Source organism: Hyla sarda, chromosome 1 (genome assembly GCF_029499605.1).
Source record: "Hyla sarda isolate aHylSar1 chromosome 1, aHylSar1.hap1, whole genome shotgun sequence".
Taxonomy (NCBI): domain Eukaryota; kingdom Metazoa; phylum Chordata; class Amphibia; order Anura; family Hylidae; genus Hyla; species Hyla sarda.
In genome coordinates this window covers 92,333,329-92,357,596 of record NC_079189.1, presented here as the reverse complement: position 1 = coordinate 92,357,596, position 24,268 = coordinate 92,333,329, and the positions used below count along the sequence as shown (strand labels likewise).

Below are 24,268 nucleotides of genomic sequence, written 5' to 3'. Positions count from 1 at the left end.
GCATACTGCCACGGCCCCATTCAGGAGATCGCCGGGGGGCCCAAGCACTCGGACCCCCGTGATCTATAACTTATCCCCTATCCGTCGGATAGGGGATAAGTTATATTGCACTACAGATGTCCTTTAATACACCGTACCTCTTTCCTCACTTGTCACGATCCATAGGACGATTGCCATATGGATCGCGGACAGCATAGATCACTCCATTGTGCATGATGAGTAGGGAGTACGAGGTCGGAGTCTCATTCATCAAGTTCCTTATCCTGCAATAGAAATATAAATTGTTACACAAAACATTGTAGCTAGGACGTCAAGACAAAAGGTAAGGAACAATTGATTACTAGTATAATGAGAGGAGTCCTACATTCTGCACAAGGGTAAATGCAGATTTACTAATCCTGTGTATTATTAAAGGGGTATTCCGGGCAAAAACATCTTATCCCCTATCAAAAGGATAGGGGATAAGATGTCTGACCCAGTGGCTCCCTGCAGCAGCCCGCATTCTATGCGTAGCTGCGTCTGCAGTTTCAGAAACCGCCGGGCTTACGAGACGGGGACATGACATCACGTCCCACCCCCTACATTCATCTCTATGGGAGGGGGCGTGGCGGCTGTTACGCCCCCTCCCATAGAAATGAATGGAGGGGGCGTGGCATGACTTCCCGGCCCCTTCTCGGAAGCCCGGCGGTGCAGGGAGATCAGACATCTTATCCCCTATCCTTTGCCCGGAATACCCCTTTAAGGATTGATTAGTTCAGAAGATTTAGACTTTAGGTGATCTATTATGGGCTTAATTTTGTATAAACGATCATAATTGGGGTTTTGGCGGGGTGGCAGAGGGTGTTGTCATTGTAAAGGAGACATATGCTAATTATCTCTAAGCGGGTCCTACTCATAACGGATTGGTAAAGGGGGGTATTATACAATGGTTCTGTGGGGGTCCAATGTTGCCCTTGTCAGATGTGGGGTGGGAGGCATACAAATTAGTTTGGTGGACCATGTTATTTACAAATTCCTCAGTAAAAAATACATAAAAAAATCTATCTCCTGGAATCCCTCTGTGTTAACTTGTACACCTGAGGAGGCAGTAAAGTTGGGAACCTGGGGGGTGTAATTGGTAGCAGGTACCCACATGCCGTCCGTGTCCATAGACTCAGGCTCTGCAGCTACTCTTCTGCGCTGTGCAGGGGGCTCATCACTCTCAGAGGACAAGGAAGAGGGTGGGTATGAGGATGCAGATGAAAGTATTAATTCATCCTCGCCATCACTAGCGTTGTCTGTATCAGCGAATATCATAGCGAAGGCCTCCTCTGCACTGTAATACCGTTGTGCCATGTTTTAAACTACGACAGAAATCTGAAAACTGAAAAGACGGATCAGAAAACTGATGGCACGAATCAGATGACTGAACCTGATCTGATGACTAACAACTAACAATTTTATTTTTTGGGGTGTTTTTTTATTTATTTATTTATTTTGGGGGGGGGGGGGGGGAGTTACAACAAATACTGCACGGATCAAATGACTGACAACACGGATCAAATGGCAGATGACACGGACCAGATAACTGAGTGCATGGATCAGATGATTGAACCTGATCTGATGACTAACAACTAATAATTTTATTTTTTTGTGTGTTCTTTATTTATTTGTTTTTGGGGGGATGGGTCTGCGGGGGGGGGGAGGGGGGGATTACAGCTCAGAGACTAGTTTGAGTAGCATTGGGGCCGCTCTGCCAGTGGGTCGTTCCCCCTGTGGGCACTGGTGTCATGGTGGTGGTGGATGCCACCAAGTGCTACGCCATTTTATGCTAGGGACGTTAGGGATCCACTCTTAATAGGTGGCCTTGACGTAGCGAGTGGGCTTGTACCTTTTGATCAAAATGTATACTAACAACCTGTTATTTTTTGAAATTATGCTGAGAAGCAATTAGATCAAAATACAAAATTGTGGATGTGCACCATGTCTGTTTTTTCTACCACGATTCACATTGTGTATTCTATCCCCGCCTTTTTTGTTTTTTCCCCTTTGCCTGCACTCCGCCCCACCCCCTCAGCCCAACCCTATATAAGTAGCAGGTAGCTACACAAGGCCCTTTCATTTTCTAGCAGCCTCCTAGTCTGACTGGGAGCACATGGTAGGTGAGCTTTTGCACCTTGTTCACACTGGTGTGGTGCTGTGCGGTGTCCGTTGTTGCCGTGGCGCCGTGTCTGTGGGGGGGGGGGTGTGGCCCAGAGACTGGTTTGAGTGGCATTGGGGCCACTCTGCCAGTGGGACATTCCCCCTGTGGGCACTGGTGTTGCGGCGGTGGTGGATGCCGCCCGGTGCTATGCCATTTTATGCTAGGGACGCTAGGGACGCTAGGGACCCACTCTTAATAGGTGGCCTTGACGTGGCGAGTGGGCTTGTACCTTTTGCTCAAAATGTATACTAACAACCTATTTGTTTTTGAAATTATGCTCAGAAGCAATTAGATCAAAATACAAAATTGTGGATGTGTGGCCATGTCTGTTTTTTCTACCTGGATTCACAGGGTTACAACAAATACTGCACGGATCAAGTGACTGACAACACTGATTAAATGACGGATTACACAAAAGTGTACTGATGCAACAAATCAAGTGGCAGGAACTAGATTTTATTTTATTACACATTAAAGGATTTTTTGCTGAGGCAGCAGACAGCTCACTGACAGAACAGGATCAGAATAGATGGATCTGAGGATCTGTGAGAGGTAGGATGCAGCAGATCACTCAGGGGGCTGTGGATAAACTTAGGGGGCACACTTTGAGGGCCTTTTATGAGGGCACAGATAAAATCCTCACTGACAAGGAGATCGCCAGTGAGGAGGAAGCTCACTATCAGAGATCTGAGCACAGAGGCAGCAGATCACTTAGGGGGCTGTATATTTCACTTGGGGGTATGTGATAAATGTTTGGGGGGAACAATTGGTGGGGAACACTTATGTGCTTATGTGAGATCACAGACAGCGATCTCAATCTCACTGACAGGAACGCCAGGATGCAGGAGACCGGCACAGTGCTCCTGACACAGATCGGGCTGCAGACAGAGACCCTTGGGGGGAAATAATGTAGGTTTTGGGTGACACTTGTGAACACTTGTGGGGTCACCTGGGAAAACTTGGTGGGAATACCTGGGAACACTACAGGGGACTTAGATGAGATCGCACACAGCAATCTCACTGGCAGCAACTGACAGCTGCACAGGGCACAGCGATGCCAGCAATGCGGGAACAGTGATCAGGGATTAATCGGGGGTTAATTCTCTTTTTAAAACCACTACCGAATCTGAGAAGATCAGGCAGAGAAATTAGCTTCTCAGATTCAGTAAACACCACGAACCTCGCAAGTCCCATGTCATTGGTCAGTCACTTAATGACTGGCCAATAATCAACAGCAGGGGACTATTCTGATTGGTCCCCAGCCGCATAGTAACATTGGTCAGCTGTTCAGAACAGCTGCGATGACATTTCTATCACCATGCCATGGGACACTGTGATAGAAAATGTAATGGGCGTGTATGAACGTCCATTTGCATTAAGTGACAGGAAAAATGGACGTTCATACACATCCATTTGCGGGAAGGGGTTAATATTTTCAATTGTGAGGCCCTATGGTCTCATCAGGCTGTTGCCGCCTCCAGGCTGGGTCATTTAGCCACAATATGGTCTCCTCATACTGATGCCACCTCCAGGCTCTGTCATTGTGCCGCTCTGCGACAGTGATTTTAACAGCGACTCCTCTAATCTGCATGTCATACTGAATAACAGTATTATTTCACTAACACAGCACACTCCCTATGCAAGTTACAGCAAGGCAAAGTGTTCTACACCCCTATTGAGGCTCACTGTAGGCCAGAAAAAGAAAAACAGCAACACCTGTAAACAGATTATTGTTGCTATACAGCACTTTGTTCTAGTTTAACATTTATTTTAAATGGGGTGCACAACTTAGCAGTAAAGAACATTTACATACGTTTATTTTATTTACATTTAAAAATAAGGGCTCCCTGCAGTGCACCCATGTAAAATCTATATATATGGTCAGTTCAAAGCAAGGTAAGAGCTATAACATGTTATCCGTAAACCACTGCACTTGGCATAATCTTTAACTAGGGAATAACTATAGAACAATGACATTAAAGAACTAGGCTCTTCTGTGTTTGTGTTTAAACAGCACCTGTCATAACCCACAAAATTTTGTATATGTTAATTAGTACCTAATCCTGATGTACATACAATTTTTATGTGTCTAGCACCTATATTTCTCATAGGTCACCTTATTGTGGTGGGAGGGTACACACTATTTGGCCATATGGTAAGCTAAGAACCTCTATTTTTCTCTATAGCAGTATCTATTGGTGTTTTTTTATTTTTTATAAGCCATGATTTCTATAAAAAAGAAAATAATTTTTTTATGAAGTATATTGCAAAGGTAATGTTTTAATAATTAAAAATTATAATTAATTAAAGATGGCCCTGAACTTAGAATGTTGTTTTCCTTAAATGTACAGTTTGGTATAAAAGTGCAAACTTGAACGTTTTAAAATAATGGCACTTGAAGCAATAGTGCCATCTTGTGGGAGCATGATGACAAGTGTCAAGAATCCAAGAAGTCCATTTTATGATATGTGAAACTTTTGTTTTAATGTGTTTTTTTTTTATGTTAAAGGGGTTACCCAGGAATAGAAAAACACAGTTTATTTCTTTCAAAAACAGCTCCTCATCTGTCTACAGGTTGGGTGTGGTTTTACAACTTGGCTCCATTCACTTCAATGAAACTGAGCTGCAGAACCACACCCAGTCTTTCAATGAAGACTAGATGGGGTCCAGCTACCATACATTATGCCATCCCACATCAAAATTCACAGGGGTAGCACTGGTGTGACATTTCCACCTCAACACTGAAATTGCAACACAATAAAAGAGAAACCATAAGGTTATGGTGCAGAGCAAGATGGCAATGGAGGTTGGAATGGAGGTCTATCCTTTTCAGTAATGAGTCCCTCTTTTGTCTTGGATGTATTGATAGCCAGAGATTGGTCTGGAGACCACATTGGCAATGTTGTGAGGAGTGCTTTCAAAGGGGTACTTCAGCCCTAAGACATCTTATCCACTATGCAAAGGATAGGGGATAAGATGTCTGACCGCGGGGGTCCCGCCGCTGGGGACCCCCGCAATCTTGCATTCAGCACCCACCTCTTTGAGCTGCTTGCCGTGCTGTCAGCTCACAAACTGCCAGGTGCTGACCACGGGGTAGGAGAATCATGACATCACGATACTCCGGCCCCGTGGTCGGCACCCGGCAGTTTGTGAGCTGGCTGGCAGCGTGGCACGCAGCTCAAAGAGGTGGGTGCCGAATGCAAGATTGCGGGGGTCCCCAGTGGTGGGACCCCTGCGGTCTGACATCTTATCCCCTATCCTTTGGATAGGGGATAAGATGTCTTAGGGCCGGAGTACCCCTTTAAAAGGAACCATCATAAAGATGGTGGTTCCTTTATTTACACATAAGTGCAATCTTTCAGCTCTCCTCCAAGAAGACTCCCATTATGGTTGAGCATCACTACCCTAACCATGAGTAAGATATAACTAGGCTTGATATGTGTTTTTTCTCTTTCAAATGGATGTGAACATCATATGTTCTAATTGGATCTAGAATGTGCTGTTTTTAACTATAGGCAGCTTGGACATTTTGATGCTGAAGCCTTTTTCGCCCCTGTGGATCAAGTTAAATCTCTGCATTACCCACCCGGATTCCCAAATAAAGTCTGACAACTCCTGGGCTTATAACCACACACACCTATGCTACCATATTTTTCTCGATTTTTATCACTATCCTATACCTGTTATGTGTGGTTGACCTCTGCAGGGGCGTAAACCTTGTAGAACCCCTGCCATGGACTCCTGTGGGCACCAATATGACACCATATGCAATTACTGCTTCTGCGTGAAATGTTGCTTTGGATAAATGTTTTGTAAAAGAAAACCACTGAGTAATTTATGCAAAAATTTATTGATGTAATAGTCCAAATGCAGAACTTTACAGCATTTAATACTCTATATTTTTGAAAAGCACCAAAATCTTAGGTAATAAAATGAAAAAGTAATAGCAAAGTAACAATGAAAGACAAATTATCACAATTGCCTATAGAGTGATGACAAAATATTATAGCAATAATGAAGTATGCTCAAGAGCAAAGGCTTATGTCAATTTTCAGGTGAAAGAATTTTATTTATTTGATCGATTTGATCGATATATTGCTAAGTTGTACATCAGTAAATGATTCAGATCCTCTTATCAATATATACAATGAATTCATAAACCTTTCAGACCCTTTCAATTTTTTTAAATGTTGTTATGTTGTAGCATTGCGCTAAAATAAAGAAAATAATTTTTGCACTCAATACTCCATAATAATAAAGTCAATATGGATTTTTAGAATCTTTTGCAAATGTATTAACCCCATAACCCCTTAAGGACAATGGACATAAATGTGCGTCCTGATGCGCTGATACTTCGCGCACCAGGACGTACAGTTACATCCTGCACATGACCCAAAAACCGGAACAGTGCTTGCATCATGCAGAGCAGGTCCCGGCTGCTATCAGCGCGTGCTGATCTCTGCAATTAACCCCTCAGATGCCATGATCAACACAAATCTGCCTTCCAGCAGACCAGAGCAGAAGATCGTCGATAATACTGATCAGTGCTATGCTTAATGGATAGCACTGAACAGTATTAGAAATCTAATGATTGCTATAGATTGTCCCCTATGAGGACATAATGAGTTAAAAAAAAAAGAAAAAAAGTGAAAAATGCACTCCATCAATAAAAATTTAAATCATCCATTTCCCCCAGTTTACTCAAAAAAGCATAAAAAATAAATATTTGGTATCACTGCGTGTGTAAACGTCCAATCTATCAAAATATTATGTTAATGATCCCATAAGGTGAACGGCGTAAACGTAAAAAAAAAAGTCCAAAATTGCTGCTCTTTGGTGACATCACATTTACAAAAAAAATTTATAAATAGCAATAAGATTTAAGATTTTAAAAGGTGAGGAGGAAAAAACGAAAATGCTAAAATAAAATTGGTCTGGTCCTTAAGGCCAAAATGACTCAACCTATTTTGTTCTTAAGAACTCGGCCAATTTTGGTTTTTGCACTTTCGTTTTTTCCTCCTTCCCTTCTAAAAATCAGAACACTTTCAATTTTGCACCTACAGACCCATATAAGGGCTTGTTTTTTGTGACAACAATTGTACTTTGTAATGACATCACTCATTTTATAACAAAAACTTATTTGTGGGGTGAAATAAAAAAAATGCCATTTTGTAAATTTTGGGTGCTTCCGTTTCTACGCAGTGCACTTTTCGGTAAAAATTACACCTTATCATTATTCTGTACATCCATACAATTACAAGGATACCTAATTTATGTAGGTTTTATTTTATTTTACTACTTTATTATAACAACATGTACCAAAATTAGTATGTTTAAAATTGTCATCTTCTGACCCCTATCATTTTTTTCCTCGCATACAAGGATATATGAGGGCTCATTGTTTGCATCGTGATCTTTAGTTTTTATTGGTACCATTTTTTACGGTATTTTTTTTTTTTATGGTATATGAAGTGACCAAAAATCCACAATTTTAGACTTTGGTATTCTTTTACGTGTACGCCATCGACCGTGCGGTTTAACTAACCTTATATTTTAATAGTTTGGTCATTTACGCATGTGGTGTTACCATATATGATTGTTTATTTTTTTTATTAAATTATTTTATTTAAAAAATGGGAAATGGGGGGTGATTACAATGTTTATTAGGGGAAGGGCTTATTCACATGTATCAACTTTTTTTTTACTCGTTTTACACTTTTTAACATTTGAGATGCCACAATCAACTTTGACGTCACAGGGGGCGTGACGTCACATGGGGGCGGAGTCGTGATGTCACGATAATCCGTCCCCGTGGTCGGGAGGCAAAAGACTGAGAACCTCCAGCGCTTCCGGCAGTACTTTCAGGTGAGTGCTGCATGCTAGATTGCGGGGGTCCCCACCGGCGGGACTCCCGAGATCAGACATCTTATCCCCTATCCTTTGGATAGGGGATAAGATGTCTTGGGGTAAGTAATTTCCTAAGTAATTTCCTATGGAGCACACCATCAAATGAAATCCTATTTGTTCAAAGGTCCAATCTTTGTTTAATGGCAAAGTAGACAAAGGTGACAGATGCCAATTTTTCTAATACTTTAGAGATATACTCTCGTCATTCATGGTTAGGAAAGTTTCCTATCTTTTCATCATTTATTATTGTTCATTTTTATGTATATTAATAAAATTTCTAAATAAGTACTCTTACTTTTAAACTGAAGCATGTCATGTCATGGCAGAGAGTGAAATGACAAGTTGGAGACCATTTAATGTAAAGATGAACTAGTTTGTGTTACTCTACGGAGCCTATTTACTAATATAAGCCCCATAAGTACAACCCTTTTAGTACTTTGTTCTAAAGGATACACCATGAATGTATGATAAGGGAAGCTCCACTGCAAAACCCTAATGTACTAAGAGAAAATACATACTAGTATGAGGTAGTGTGGGCAAAACCTAGACACAAAGACATATATCTAATGTAACAAGTTAGGTCCACAAATCTAATCCCATAAAATACTGTAGCTAAATATACTTTAATAAGGTACTGATAAATGACATCTGTTTGACATATATGCCAGGAAAGGCTTACCATGTATAATTCGGATGGAAGCCTAAGATATATCCACTATATACAGTCATGGCCGTAAATGTGGACACCCCTGAAATTTTTTCAAGAAAATGAAGCATTTCTAACTAAAAAGGATTGCAGTAACACATGTTTTGCTATACACGTTTATTCCCTTTGTGTGTATTGGAACTAAACCAAAAAAGTGGACATAATGTCACACCAAACTCCAAAAATGGTCTGGACAAAATTATTTGCACCCTTAACTTAATATTTGGTTGCACACCCTTTGGAAAAAATTACTGAAATCAGTCACTTCGTATAACCATCAATAAGCTTCTTACACCTCTCAGCCGGAATGTTGGACCACTCTTCCGTTGCAAACTGCTCCAGGTCTCTCTTATTGGAAGGGCGCCTTTTCCCAACAGCAATTTTAAGATCTCTCCAAGGGTGTTCAATGGGATTTAGATCTGGACTCATTGCTGGCCACTTCAGAACTCTCCAGCACTTTGCTGCCATCCATTTCTGGGTGCTTTTTGACATATGTTTGGGGTCATTGTTCTGCTGGAAGACCCAAGATCTCGGAGGCAAACCCAGCTTTCTGACACTGGGCTGTACAGTGCGACCCAAAATTTGTTGATAATCCTCACATTTCATGATGCCTTGCACACATTCAAGGCACCCAGTGCCAGAGGCAGCAAAACAACCCCAAAACATCATTGAACCTCCACCATATTTCACTGTAGGAACAGTGTTCTTTTCTTTGTAGGCCTCATTCCGTTTTCAGTAGATTGATGTGCTTTACCAAAAATCTCTATCTTGGGCTCATCTGTCCACAAGACGTTTTCCCATAAGGATTTTGGCTTACTCAAGTTCATTTTGGCAAAATGTATTTTTGCTTTTTTATGTCTGTGTCAACAGTGGGGTCCTCCTGGGTCTCCTGCCATAGCGTTTCATTTCATTTAAATGTCAGATAGTTTGCGCTGACACTGATGCTCCCTGAGCCTGCAGGACAGCTTGAATATCTTTGGAACTTGTTTGGGGCTGCTTATCCACCATCTGGACAATCCTGCGTTGACACCTTTCATCAATTTTTCTCTTCTGTCCACGCCCAGCGAGATTAGCTACAGTGCCATGGGTTGCGAACTTCTTGATAATGTTGCGCACTGTGGACAAAGGCAAATCTAGATCTCTGGAGATGGACTTGTAACCTTGAGATTGTTGATATTTTTCCATAATTTTGGTTCTCAAGTCCTCAGACAGTTCTCTTCTCCTCTTTCTGTTGTCCATGCTTAGTGTGGCGCACACAGACACACAATGCAAAGACTAAGTGAACTTCTCTCCTTTTTATCTGCTGTCAGGTGGGATTTTTATATTGATCACACCTGTTACTTGCCCCAGGTGAGTTTAAAGGTGCATCACATGCTTGAAACAATCTTATTTTTCCACAATTTTGAAAGGGTGCCAATCATTTTGTCCAGCCCATTTTTGGAGTTTGGTGTGACATTATGTCCAATTTTCTTTTTTTTCCTCCCTTTTTTGGTTTAGTTCCAATACACACAAAGGGAGTTAACATGTGTATAGAAAAACATGTGTTACTGGAATTATTTTCTATGAGAAATACTTCATTTTCTGGAAAAATGTCAGGGGTGCCAATATTTACGGCCATGATTGTAGGCATATGGTGGTATATATTGCGCATAGAAGCATATATAGCAACATATTCCAAGAAGACACTTTTATGGTCTCTGCCAGGCAAATATAGCCCAATTAACATACTTTGTCCATAGCCTAACCCTGGGCCACCTGCCTTTTCTAAGCTTTATATTGATAAATGCACCAATTTTTAAGACAAAACTCCAAATTTACTTTCTTGACTTAAAAGTGTCTCTCCTATTTTATCAATATTTAATTGCTACAACTCATACATAAGCCACAGAGGTTTTTAAAACTTTTTGAAATAGCTTTTTCAAATACAGAAACAAATTTCTATTATAAATTTTGAATTTATGAAACACATTTCAAATAATTTGATCATTTAGAGGTCAACCACACAACAGATCTGTAAAAATCTATTTCCAGTGAGCACCCCCTATTTCTAGCTGCATATTGGTAGCTGCATCAACCAGACTTTTAGAAATTAGCATTTAGAAAAGTGTTAGTGTCATTTAAAAGAACTTTTGCCATGTTGTCCAGATATGTCAAAAGTTGAGATCGCATCGGGTCTCACTCAAGAGCTGCTGCGATCACTAGTTGCACCCTGGAGAATTGCACGGTAGCGAACACCTTTCTCCCCATAAATCCAACCTTTTCTCTGTAAAAATCTGCACATTTTCCCAGCCTATAACTTGTGCTCACAGCGGGGTCTCAAGAGTACCCAATGCAATCTCAACTTTTGACATGTCAAGAATTGTTAAAATGACACTTACGCTTTAAAGGGGTTGTCTGGGCATAAAGTTTTTCTTTATCTGGTCAGGGGATAAGTGTCCTCACTCCTGTGCTACAGCCAGTGTTAAAAAGTTCCGGTCCCCACTGCCTGGCACCTCTGGTCACACGCCGAATCAGTCTATCAGTGGCTGAGATGGGACACCACTGCGTCCACTAAAGACGAGCGGACGTGTGATGGCACAACTCCAAACACTAAGATGCTGGGCAGCAGAACTCCGACAACCCCTTTAACTCAATTGCTATGTGAAAGAAAGCTGGCAGTTTAGAGCTGTGTATCAGATAAACGTAGCACAGACCCCTATAAAGATATATTATGAAGTTAAACAGCCTAGAATTTTAGACGAATGGATTTAAAAGAAAAGAAAAAAACTAATTGTATTCAAAAGCAGACGTTTATTTTAAGGCTCTAAAAAGTGCATGTGCAGGATTCTAGAGATGAGCGAAGTTACAGGAATTTGATTCGTATAAAGTACCACCACTTAGACCAAAATAATAACTAGTGTTTGAGGTGCCTAAAACATAACTTTTAATGTACTGAGTAAAATCTCCAAAGTATTTAGTGTAAACGTGCTCATATAGTAGTATATGTCCCGTAAATAATAGAGCTGTTAAAAATATTTCTCATTTAACAATATTTTTAAACCAAGGGTGCTCATTTGTTTGATATCAGCACAACCTTTATCACTTTAGCCTCCTTGATCATACCAAAGGATGGCTAATACCCCTCACCCGACGCGTTTCTGTCACCCGTTTGGCGATGTCCTCAGGGGTGATAGCAAAATATAGGGGATATATCATATATAGCACAGTAAGAATACCAATGTCCTATATGCTCATGAAAAGTTTATAAAACATAGACCATATGGGTCCCGTGAAGCCTGCTGTCAGTGGTGATCCATCCTGAAATAAAAAAAAAAAGAACATAGAACAGCAATAGTTACTAAATGCCCACATGTCGTTCTGTATATTTATATGTGGGTATAGAGCTGCTCACTCACTATCATTCCACTGGCACACCTGCAAGATAAAAGACAAAGCCCTGCTCAGCATACAGAGCTGCCATTACCTGCAAGAGAAGACCATGCTCCTTACGAAGCGTACTCACGGTTTAGAGACTTCTAGGAATATATAACAGTAATTTGATTCGTCAGGAACTTCTCGGCTCGGCAGTTACTGACTTTATCCTGCATAAATTAGTTCAGCTTTCAGGTGCTCCGGTGGGCTGGAAAAGGTGGATACAGTCCTAGTCTCCAGCCCACCGGATCACCTGAAAGCTGAACTAATTTATGCAGGCTAAAGTCAGCAACTGCCGAGCCGAGAGGTTTGTGACGAATCGAATCACTGTAACTTTGCTCGTCTCTACAGGATACACAGAATAACTTCACATCAAATAATTTGTGTGTGATTTATCCAAATATTCATAATCTGAGATGTCAGGCAGGGGAGCATTAGGCTGATAGATGCAGCTGTAAGTCCACATTAGGCTATGTTCCCACACAGTGTTTTGGGCCATATTACATGTTGTACACAGATGGGAAAAAATGGCTAAAAAGGATTTAAAAAAAAAAACTGCAACAAAACACCCTAAAAATAAGGCTGAAAAAACTAACAAAAATGTTATATAAGATGCGATCCTTTTACAAATTAAAAATTTTACAATTGCTGACAATATAGTCAGTGTTAGTCAAAGCTTCATGATTAAATTGACTTCTCTATACACCATTTTTGTCTTGTTTTCAAAGGCATAATATCTCATCACTTGTCTGGAAAGAACTACCATAAATTGTAGCTCCACAATAGACAGAAAACTCTAAGGGCTTCTTCACACAGGCTAAAACATTGTATGGTATTAAAGGGGTACTCCGGCGCATAGACATGCTCCGGGGACTGATTTTGACTGGGGTGCTGCGTGCAAGATCAGGGGAGTCCCCAGCGGCGGGACCCCCCACGATCAGGCATCTTATCCCCTATCCAAAGGATAGGGGATAAGATGTGTAAGCGCCGGAGTACCCCTTTAAACACTTTTTCTGAACCAAAAACCATGCTGTTTTACAGGAAAAAAAATCAATGGGAGAAAGACAGTATACTCACCTACCCGATTCCACACAGCTGCAGCATTGACACTTCCTCTCTGTTTTACCCTGGTTCCTGATGACATTCTGTCAGGAACTGCCCCACTCAGCCAATCAGTCCCCACAGCGATGTCCCTCCTCATTGAGTTATTTGCTGAATAGGACAGTTACTGTGGGGACAATTTGTCATCAAGAACTAGGAAATAACCAAGAGGACCAGGAGCATTGGTGCGAAAGCTGCTGGGGATTGGGGTAGGGTAGTATAACTTAATTTTCTTATTTTTACAACACTGGTATAAAATAACAAAAGGAGAAATACCAAACCCTGCCACTCCTGTGCCAATGCTTACCTGGTACCCTGGCAATTTCTGTTTACCAGACTTTAGCGATGACATGGTGCATTAACATATAACTGGCCTGTGGCAATGACAGATTGACATCAAGTTTGCCACTGTGGTCAGTAATTGACTCCAGCAGTCACATGTCCTTTCAACACAAATTCACTGAGGATGAATGAACAGATAACGGTGGGGAACCAGGAAAGTGACAAAACAGGAGCAGCAGAAGGTTGGCGAGGTTAGAATTACTTACTTTGTTATTTAAAATGATTATCTGCTATACTAAGCCTGCACCCTCAGCAACCTTAATGGGCATTTTTCATTCATTTTCCAATTTAGGTGGTCTTCAAACTATGGAATGCTACCTGGGTGCCTGATTAGCAGGTGCAGCAGTAGCACTAGAGTGGATTAAATGAGGACTATGCAGAAAACATTGTGTTTCATTGGTTGTAGCACATGATAAAAATATATTATGAACAGTATTTTACATAACTGAACACATCCCTATTTGTAAATATTTTATTATATCTTTTCATGTAACACTGAAGAAATGACACATCTACTACAATGTAAAGTAGTGAGTGCACAGCCTGTATAACAAGGTTTAATGTTGTGCCCCCTCAAAATAACTCAACACACATCCATTAATGTCTAAACCTTGGAAACAAAAGTGAGTACACCCCTAAGTGGAAATGTCCAACTTGGACCCAGTTAGCCATTTTTCCTCCCCAGAGCCATATGACTCGCTAGTGTTATAAGGTCTCTGGGGTGAATAGGAGGTAGCTGTCTTACATTTGATGTTATCGCTCTCACGCTCTCTAATACTAATCACAGGAAGTTTATTATGGCACCTTATTGCAAAAACACTGAGGATCTAAAAAACAAAATTTTTTTTAAAAGAATTGTTGCTCTACGTAAAGATGTCCTAGGTTATAAGAACTACTGTAAGAGGAGAAAAAAAGAGAGACCGTCAAGGGGCGCCTAGTGTGATACCGTAAAAAACGATTAGCTAGAAAAAAACATGGAGTGAATGGGCCTGCAGTGCCCGTAGGTAGTGGGTACTCACCTGAGGCGAGTAAAATACTTGCATATCAACCCACAGAGGGGTTAGAACCTGGAGACAGCTGCTGAGCCCAGGGTGCAGGAGAGGCGTAGCCCGTCCTGGTGAAAGACATAGAAGCAGGAAGCAGAAAATACCCTTTGGAGAAGGCGCTGCTGAGGTCTAGTGAAAAAGATGTCCAAAATGGCATTAGAAATGACCAGGCAGGAGGTTGGAGTGATAAACCATACAGCTGTTTTACAGGACAGGTTCCACTGAGAACAGGCCTTGCCATGGTTGACCAAAAAATTTAAGTGAACGTACACAGCGCCATATCCAAAAGGTTGTCTTCGATAAATAGACATATATGGGTCAGCCTATCAGTGCTCAGACCTGCTTAAAATTAGTCTGTAAGCCTGTCATCCCAGTAAGAAGCCTCTTCTAAAGTTAAAGGGAACCAATGATCAGATTTTACCCTATATAACGCTTGGTAAAGCATTATATAGGGTAAAATCTTTATTTTCACCATTCCCGGGGGATGCTCCTGCCCCCAGGGATGGTGAAGATATGAAGTTATAAACTAGTCACCGCCACCGCTGCAAGTAGTCACCTGGGCGGGGAGCTCTTCTCACCTACTCCCGTTCTTTGGCCGGCAGCGACGCCCCCTCCGCTTGATTGACGGGCCGCGTCATCACTCTGCTCCGTCTGTTCAGTAAGCGGAACGATGACGCGGCCCATCAATCAAGCGGAGGGGGCATCGCTGCCGGCCGAAGAACGGGAGTAGGTGAGAAGAGCTCCCCGCCCAGGTGACTACTTGCGGCGGCAGCAGTGACTAGTTTATAACTTCATATCTTCACCATCCCTGGGGGCAGGAGCATCCCCCGGGAATGGCGAAAATAAAGATTTTACCCTATATAACACTTTGCCAAGCGTTATATAGGGTAAAATCTGACGATTGGTTCCCTTTAAAGGGGTTATCCAGGAAAAAACTTTTTTTTTATATATATATCAACTGGTTCCAGAAAGTTAAACAGATTTGTAAATTACTTCTATTAAAAAATCTTAATCCTTTCAGTACTTATGAGCTTCTGAAGTTAAGGTTGTTCTTTTCTGTTTAAGTGCTCTCTGATGACACGTGTCTCGGGAATCGCCCAGTTTAGAAGAGGTTTGCTATGGGGATTTGCTTCTAAACTGGGTGGTTCCCGAGACACGTGTCATCAAAGAGAACTTAGACAGAAAAGAACAACCTTAACTTCAGAAGCTCATAAGTACTGAAAGGATTAAGATTTTTTAATAGAAGTAATTTACAAACCTGTTTAACTTTCTGGAGCCAGTTGATATATATATATATATATAAAAAAGTTTTTTCCTGGATAACCCCTTTAAAGCACAAGAAACCCTGCAAACAGTCTGCTGAAGACATTCATTACTGGTACCACACCTGTGGTGCGATAAGACCAAAATAAACTTGTTCAATGATATCAAGTGTGTGGGGGCAACCAGTGGAGGAGAACAAATACAAGTGTGTCTTGTATAGAGGTGGGAGTGTCATGATCTGAGCCTGCTGCTGGCACTAGGGAGCTACAGTTCATTGAGGGAACGATGAATACCAACATGTACTGTCACATACTAAAGCAGAGCATGATCCCCAAACAAACCTCCATTTTGACCACTGCCTTGCTAAAAAAGCTGAGCATAAATGTCATGGGCTGGCCAAGCATGTCTCGTGACCTTAACCCTATGGAACATCTGTGGGGCATCCTCAAATGAAATAGCCCAAGGTGTCCAACATCCGCCAGCTCCTTGACAACCTGTGAAGCTCTGGTGAACTCCAGGCCCAATATTGACACTTTGGGCCCACTTTTAACATTTCCACCTAGGGGTGTACTCACTTTTGTTACCAAGGTTTAGACATTAATGGCTTGTGTTATTTTGAGAAAAGATATACAATATTTACACAAATTGTGAGGGGTGCATTCACTTATGTGAGTTACTATATAGACTTAATTTTGAAAACAGTAAATAAGTCAACACAGGTTTCAGAGGTGGCCACATAAGAAATAATAGTAATGAGGGTCGGCACTATTCTGCATTGTTTATCTGCTCTTGTGCCTTTTACATATATCATATTTGAAGAAACACCACGTCATCACAAATACAGGACATCTTTAGGTAAAATAGTTCTTTATTTTTTAATTATGTAATAAAAATAACTTTGATCGACTCATTTCAGCCCCTTAATATGCAATACATTAGCTTCCACTACTGTTTAGATACTGCTTAGATCTCTACGTTACCCCCCGATGAGACACACCTTCCCCACCTGATACTTCACACACCTTATCGATCATAAAACTCACATTATTATTTTAGCGCCGTACAGAAAACAATCAGCAGTACATTAGTATTGTTCACAGCACAATAATAAAAAACACACAATGTATAAAACATCAGTTATTTAAAAAGGCATTCACATTTTGACAATGAAGGTCTGAGGTACTTTGGTGGACACATGAAGCACCACTGACATTGAACGATTCTTGATGGCCACAGACAAAGCCCCTTAGAATCCTACAGGAAAAAATGTATGGGAATTATCCATTAGGGAATATGTCACACAGATCAACACAGTGATTGACAGTGCTCTGCTGCTCAGACTTCATAGATTCTAGCAAAACAGGTGTCCTGTACCAACAAGAAAATACAACCTGACTCTACTACAAATAAATCAAACTTTGATTTGGGAATGATTTATTGGGGATGCATCTATATCCTCGTTCCTGCAATTACTTTGCCTCCTTCATATTGCTGATTTTGTGTCTTTAAGCACTTAACATAGAGAGGTCAAGGCGCTGACTATCGTTCAACTTACGTGGGGTTCCACTTCTTCGTGGGGAGGGGCTACGGCTTCTAGATGTCTGAAAAGGTTTTGAAAAAAATAATAATTAAAAAGGTTCTACACATTTCTCCAATATAAATTTTTCAAAGTTTCAATAATATGACATTACTAAGAAGCTAAAAGTGTGGTTTAAGTACTGCCCAACCTACCTGCCCTTTTTCTTTAACCTTGTTTTGGCACCAAGAAAACGGAGTAATTTGAAACCGACTAGTTGCTACAAAGGCGCTACCGTACTACTCCAATGATTGGCTAAGCCAGTGGGACATTGCGTCACAGTGAGTGGCACTGTAATGCACTGACCCCCAGCTGAGACCCCCTCTGCTGAGACCAGGGCTGGGAGTGAATGCTTCACAGTGCAACTCGGATAATCACTAGAGGTAGCGGTGTCCCGCCTCCAATATTTGGCCAAGAAGTACTGTGACAGATCAACCTCCAGTGCCAGAAAGAGCGTACCAGGACCGGGAGCAGCGATACCGATGCAGCGGGGGAGCTTAGGGAGGTATTTACATGTTTTTAGGTCCTGCAGTCTGGGCATGTCTATCTAAAAAAAGCATACCACCAGAGTGCCTCTTTAAGGTCTGTAGTTGTTAAGGAGCTTGTCTTTAGTAACCTGTCAGTGTGCTATGACTATGGCCATGTGTGATTTGTCCTTAAATACAAAGCATTCTGAAAGTTTTCAGACCCGTTAACATTTTTTCAAATTTTTTTTTTTGCAGCCTTGTGCTCAAAGGAAATAAAAAGATCCCCCATCATTCTGCACTCAATAGCCTATAATGACAAAGTGAAAACAAAATGTTGCAAATATGTAACATTTTATAAAGATTTTAAAAAAATTTGCATGGGCATAAGTATTCAGACCCATAGTTATGACACTTGAAATTTAGCTTTGGCTCCTCCCATTTCTCTTCATCATCTCTGAGATGTTCCTACACCTTGATTGGAGTCACCTGTGGTAAATTCAGGTGAGTGGACAGGATTTGGAAAGACTCAGCCCTGTCTATGTAAAGTATTACAGCTGACAAAATATATCAGAGCAAAAATCAAGCAAGGAGACGAAAGGAACTGCCTGTAGAGCTCAGAGCAAGGGTTGTGTGGAGGTACACATCTAGAGAAGGGTTAAAAGTGCTTTCTGCTGCACTGATGGTTTCCAAGAACCATAATTCTGAGATGGAAGAAGTTTGGAACAACCAGGACTCTTGGGAATCTGATCTAGAGTGAAATGAAAACAAACCTGATCCTGTGCTGTGGACCTCAGACTAGGCTGAAGATTCACCTTCCAGCAAGACAATGAGGGAGATTCATCAAAACTCGTGCAGAGGAAAAGGCAACCGGTTGCCAATATTAACTAATCAAATAGCTTCTTTCATTTTTGAAAAGGCCTCTATACAATAAAAGAAGCGATCTGATTGGTTTCTATGGACAACTGGTCAACTTTTCCTCAGCACAGGTTTTGATGGATCCCCTCAATGACCCTAAGCACACAGCCAAAACAGCACAGGAGTGGATTAGGGACAACTGTGAATGTCCCTGAGTGTCCCAGCCAGTCCCAACTTGAACTCAGTGAAACATCTCTGGAGAGACCTGAAAATGGCTTCCACCGACAGTCCCATCTAACCTGACAGAGCATGAGATGATCTGCAGAGAAGAATGGCTGGAAAAAAATCCCCAATTCCAGGTGTTCAAACTTGGTGGCATCATCTCCAAGAAGGCTGGAGGCTGTAATCACTGTCAACGGTGCTTCAACTAAGGACTGAGTAAAGGGTCTGAATACTTATTTCCATGCAAAATATTCATTTTTCCTTTTTTATAACCTTGCAAACATTTCTAAAAGTCTGTTTATTCATTGTTGTTATGGGGTACTTAGTGCAGAATAATGGGGGAAAACTTGAATTTTGTTGATTTTGCACTAGTCCTGTTTGTGTTTTCAGACTATGCATAAAAAATCTGCCTTATACTGCCCTGAGGGGCCATGGAAAGAAGCAATATGCATTTCCCTGTTGAAATGCACTGTTGTAGTTGGGATTTCAAATACAGTCATGTGTATGAGGCCCAAGGAGATCCCACCTGGGGACAAGCCATGCCAATTGCTATGCCATCTTAATTGAGTGGTTTATTACTTTTATCTCAAACACAGGCAGATAGAGTACATCTTTAAAGGGGTACTCCGGTGGGAAAAATAATTCCTCACATCAGCTGGCTCCAGAAAGTTAAACAGAAATGTAAATGACTTTTATAAAAAAAAATATTAATCCTTCCAGTACTTATCAGCTGCTGTATACTACAGAGGTAGTTGAGTTGTTCTTTTCTGTCTGACCACAGTGCTCTCTGCTGACACATCTGTCCATGTCAGGAACTGTCCAGAGCAGGAACAAATCCCCATAGCAAACCTCTCCTGCGCCGGGACACAGGTGTCAGCAGAGAGCACTGTGGTCAGACAGAAAAGAACAACTCAACTTCCTCTGTAGTATACAGCAGCTGATAAGTACTGGAAGAATTAAGATTTTTTTAATAGAAGTTATTTAGATATCTGTCTAACTTTCTGGAGCCAGCTGATGTGAGGAAAAATTGTTTTACCTTTTAAGGTTTTCCATAAACCCAATAATCTGTCTCAGTCTCCCTCTGGTGTGGTAGAAAAACACTGGAGGGAAACTGCTGTCAAAAACCAATCCCATGGTTGTTATTGTTCCTGGCATTCAGCATGTTTGTTGGCTGGAACGGTCCAGATGCCGATAGAACAGCATAGGCACTTACCAAAGTCCGGCCTGGGCTGACTGATCGAGAACGCAGAGGGCTGCTGCTTCTACTTCTGCTCTTGCGGGGGCTCCACTGAAAAAAATATAAGAAACTGTAATATCACATTGATAACGTAGCTATGCATGTGAGCACATAGGCTTAAATGCCCTAATTCAATTCAGATTTGCCTTAGTATAAAGAAAATCCAGTACTGTCTAAACTTGTATAACTTGCAGGGAGCATTATATACAATAAACTTTTACATCTTATTCTAAAAGTTGAGTTGTGTGTGAAGAAGTGATAAATGATGTTAAAGAACAGTATAGACTTACCAATGCACCTCTCTTTGTCACAGCTTCTCCCTTCACAACAACCACATCATTTTCCATCAGAGCCGGCCACACGTGGTAAAATACCAAGGGAGCAGTGAGCTCAGAGTCATATGTACGACGATATCTAAATGCAAAAAAAAGAAACATGTAACTATTATGCACTTAGCTCTAGGGCAAAGTTGCAAAAACAGGAGTCAAAAACTGGCATAAAAATCTGAACGGGCCCAAAGATCCCTCTGCCACAAAACAAGACACAAGTAACATAAATGGGACCTGGTAGGTGGAAAGCACTGTTATAGATTTTGCAAAAGCTTCAGGTTTCATCTTTCAACATGCTTCATGTTACTCTGTTCTGTAAGTCTCTGAACTATAAGGACTGCAATGTGACTGTTTATAAAATGTACCTATACTTTCAAAACATTTTTATAAGCCTGCATAATTTTTTTTAAGATTAACCCTTCAAAAAGGTGACAAAGTGATTATAGTGCTCACTGCTATTACTGAGCGAATAATACTACCCTTCATTGTACACAGTTATTTCTCATTCTCTTCATTTCAGAATGCGAGACCAGGGTTGGGCTGTTTGCCAGCAATACTTCTATAATTCCTTTTCTTTACTTGTCTGGGACAGCACCTACTCCTCTCTGCTATGCCATGACATAGTACTGGAGATAGATATGAGATAAATGAGAGAGATCGATCAGTGTTTTCCAACCAGTGTGTCTCCAACTGTTGCACAACTACTTGTAGACCAGCCTGTGGCTGTTCGGGCAAGCTGGCCTTTCTAGTTTTGCAACAACTGGAGGCACACTGGAAAACATAGAAACATAGAATGTGTCGGCAGATAAGAGCCATTTGGCCCATCTAGTCTGCCCAATAATCTGAATCCTATGAATAGTCCCTGGCCCTATCTTATATGAAGGATAGCCTTATGCTTATCCTATGCATGTTTAAACTCCTTCACTGTATTTGCAGCGACCACTTCTGCAGGAAGGCTATTCCATGCATCCACTACTCTCTCAGTAAAGTAATACTTCCTGATATTACTGCATAAACCTTTGCCCTCTAATTTAAAACTATGTTCTCTTGTGGTAGTTTTTCTTCTTTTAAATCTCCTCTCCTCCTTTACCGTGTTGATTCCCTTTATATATTTAAAAGTCTCTATCATATCCCCTCTGTCTCGTCTTTCTTCCAAGCTATACATGTTAAGGTCCTTTAACCTTTCCTGGTAAGTTTTATCCTGCAATCCATGTACTAGTTTAGTATCTCTTCTCTGAACTCTCTCTAGAGTATCTATATCCTTCTGGAGATATGGCCTCCAGTACTGCACACAATACTCCAAGTGAGGTCTCACCAGTGTTCTGTACAGCAGCATGAGCACTTCTCTCTTTCTACTGCTTATACCTCTCCCTATACATCCAAGCATTCTGCTAGCGTTTCCTGCTGCTCTATTACATTGTCTTCCTACCTTTAAGTTTTCTGAAATAATTACTCCTAAATCCCTTTCCTCAGATACTGAGCTCAGGACTGTGTCAAATATTCTATATTCTGCCCAAGGCTTTTTACACCGCAGGTGCATTATCTTACACTTATCACATTAAATTTCAGTTGCCAGAGTTCTGACCATTCTTCTAGCTTGCCTAAATCCTTCTCCATTTGGCATATCCCTCCAGGAACATCAATCCTGTTACATATCTTTGTGTCATCAGCAAAAAGACATACCTTACCATCGAGACCTTTTGCAATATCACTAATGAAGATATTAAACAAGATTGGTCCCAGTACATATCCCTGAGGTACCCCACTGGTAACAAGACCTTGCTCTGAATATTCTCCATTGACTACAACCCTCTGTTGTCTGTCACTCAGCCACTGCCTAATCCACTCAACAATATGGGAGTCCAAGCTCAATGACTGTAGTTTATTGATAAGTCTTCTATGTGGGACAGTTTCAAAAGCCTTACTAAAATCTAGATATGCGATGTCTACTGCCCCTCCGCCACTATTATTTTAGTCACCCAGTCAAAAAAATCAAGATTTGTTTGACATGATCTCCCTGAAGTAAACCCATGTTGTTTTTCATCTTGCAATCCATGGGATTTTAGATGTTCCACAATCCTATCCTTTAGTAGGGTTTCCATTAATTTCCCCACTATTGAGGTCAGACTTACTGGCCTATAGTTGCTTGATCGATCTCTTTCATCTATCTCATATCATCTATCTCATAACTATCTATCTATCCTCATATCTGTCTATCAACCTCATCTCATATCTGTCTTTCTATCTATCTACCTACATCATATCTCTCTATTGTCTATGAAAGCGCCAGAGATCCCAGAGTACAGTGTCTGTATACATTGGGCTCTCCCATAGTGAACGTATTGAGTGCATGCAGACATGCCGCTCCATACACAGGTAGAGACAGGGCCCTGTTCTAGAGATCACGGGGAGTCTCAGCAGTCGGACTCCCCACAATCAGACACTTATCCCTTATCCTGCAGAGAGGGCATACGTTTTGAGGTAGTAGAGTTGCCTTTTATGCCAACCCCTGAGCCTGGGAAAATTTATTCTGACGCCTATGTAAATAATCTAGGTTCTCTACCTCTCCTAGCACTTGTCAAGCTCTACCCCGCCCCGCCATTTTCTGTGTTTCATCATGCTGTCTCTGCTGTTAGGCTAAGTCTCCACTTGTTTATTTTTTTTTTGCAAAACGCAAAGAAAAACGCCAATTCTGCCGCATGGCGTATTTTTGGTCAGAAAACGCTGCGGCCAGATGTTAGCTTATATGTCAATGAGAAATCGCAAATTTCGAATTCCACTTTGCGTTTTTTCACTTTGGCGTTTTTTTTTTTTAATCCTTTTGGCGTTTTTTAACTTTTTCTGCGTTTTTTCCCGCTCTTTGGCAATTTGAAAAAAACGCTGTAGTTCCCTCAAACCGGCGTTTTTTGTCAAAATCGTGGCATTTTGCTCCAATAGAAGTCTATGGGAGTGAGAAAACGCCAAGAAAAACGCTATGTGGATTTTAACTTTGGAGTTTTTGCAGGTGGTTTTTAATCTTTTTTGGACTTTAGCGATCCAAAAAAGTGATGTAGATAGCTGTTTTTAATAAAATTTCGTAGGGTACCATTAAAAATTTTTTATCAAAAATATACAGTAGTGAAGGAAAAAATTGTATCTAACGAAATGTATATTATTGAAAAAAAAAAAAACTATTACTTTTTAAACAGGGATCAATTTATGTGTGCGGGGAAATAAAAATGTAGCCGACAATTATAAAAATGTATTGTGTGTGTGTTTTTCACTTTTTTGCTTTATTTTTTACATTTTTTTAGTTAGTACTACTACTCCCAGCATGGAACACACTGTTCCATGATGGGAGTAGTACTACCTGTACTAATAGACAGATCGCCCGCTGCGATCTTTCTGTATAATGTATAGATGCGGCCGGCCGCTCTTCTATGGTCCCCTGCACTGACGTATATTTACACTTATCCATATTTCCCACAGAGCTGTGATTGGCCATATGGTTCCAGCCAATCACAGCTCTCTGTGAGAAATATGAATATGTGTATATATACGGCCGTGCAGGGGACCATAGGAGAGCGGCCGCTTCTATACATTATACAGGATGATCACAGCGGCTGTCAGAAGTGATACCTGCAG

At 41.1% G+C, this 24,268-nt stretch overlaps 1 protein-coding gene across 3 annotated transcripts in view; it reads right to left on the bottom strand.

Moving 5' to 3' along the window:
• Nucleotides 1-243: 243 nt before the first annotated feature.
• SPATA18 (spermatogenesis associated 18) overlaps nt 244-24,268 on the bottom strand; it is a 54,369-nt gene continuing 30,344 nt past the window's right edge. The window contains exons 10-13 of one of the 3 annotated variants that reach the window (XM_056557948.1): nt 20,606-20,729; nt 20,292-20,366; nt 17,514-17,559; nt 244-263 (exon numbers count right to left, since the gene is read on the bottom strand). In XM_056557948.1, coding sequence (XP_056413923.1) covers nt 259-263; nt 17,514-17,559; nt 20,292-20,366; nt 20,606-20,729 — 250 coding nt within the window. In that variant the 3' untranslated portion in view covers nt 244-258. Of the gene's footprint in view, nt 264-16,817; nt 17,213-17,355; nt 17,560-20,291; nt 20,367-20,605; nt 20,730-24,268 lie in introns of those variants that run through there. The other 2 variants (XM_056557941.1, XM_056557936.1) reach the window with 2 other exon arrangements.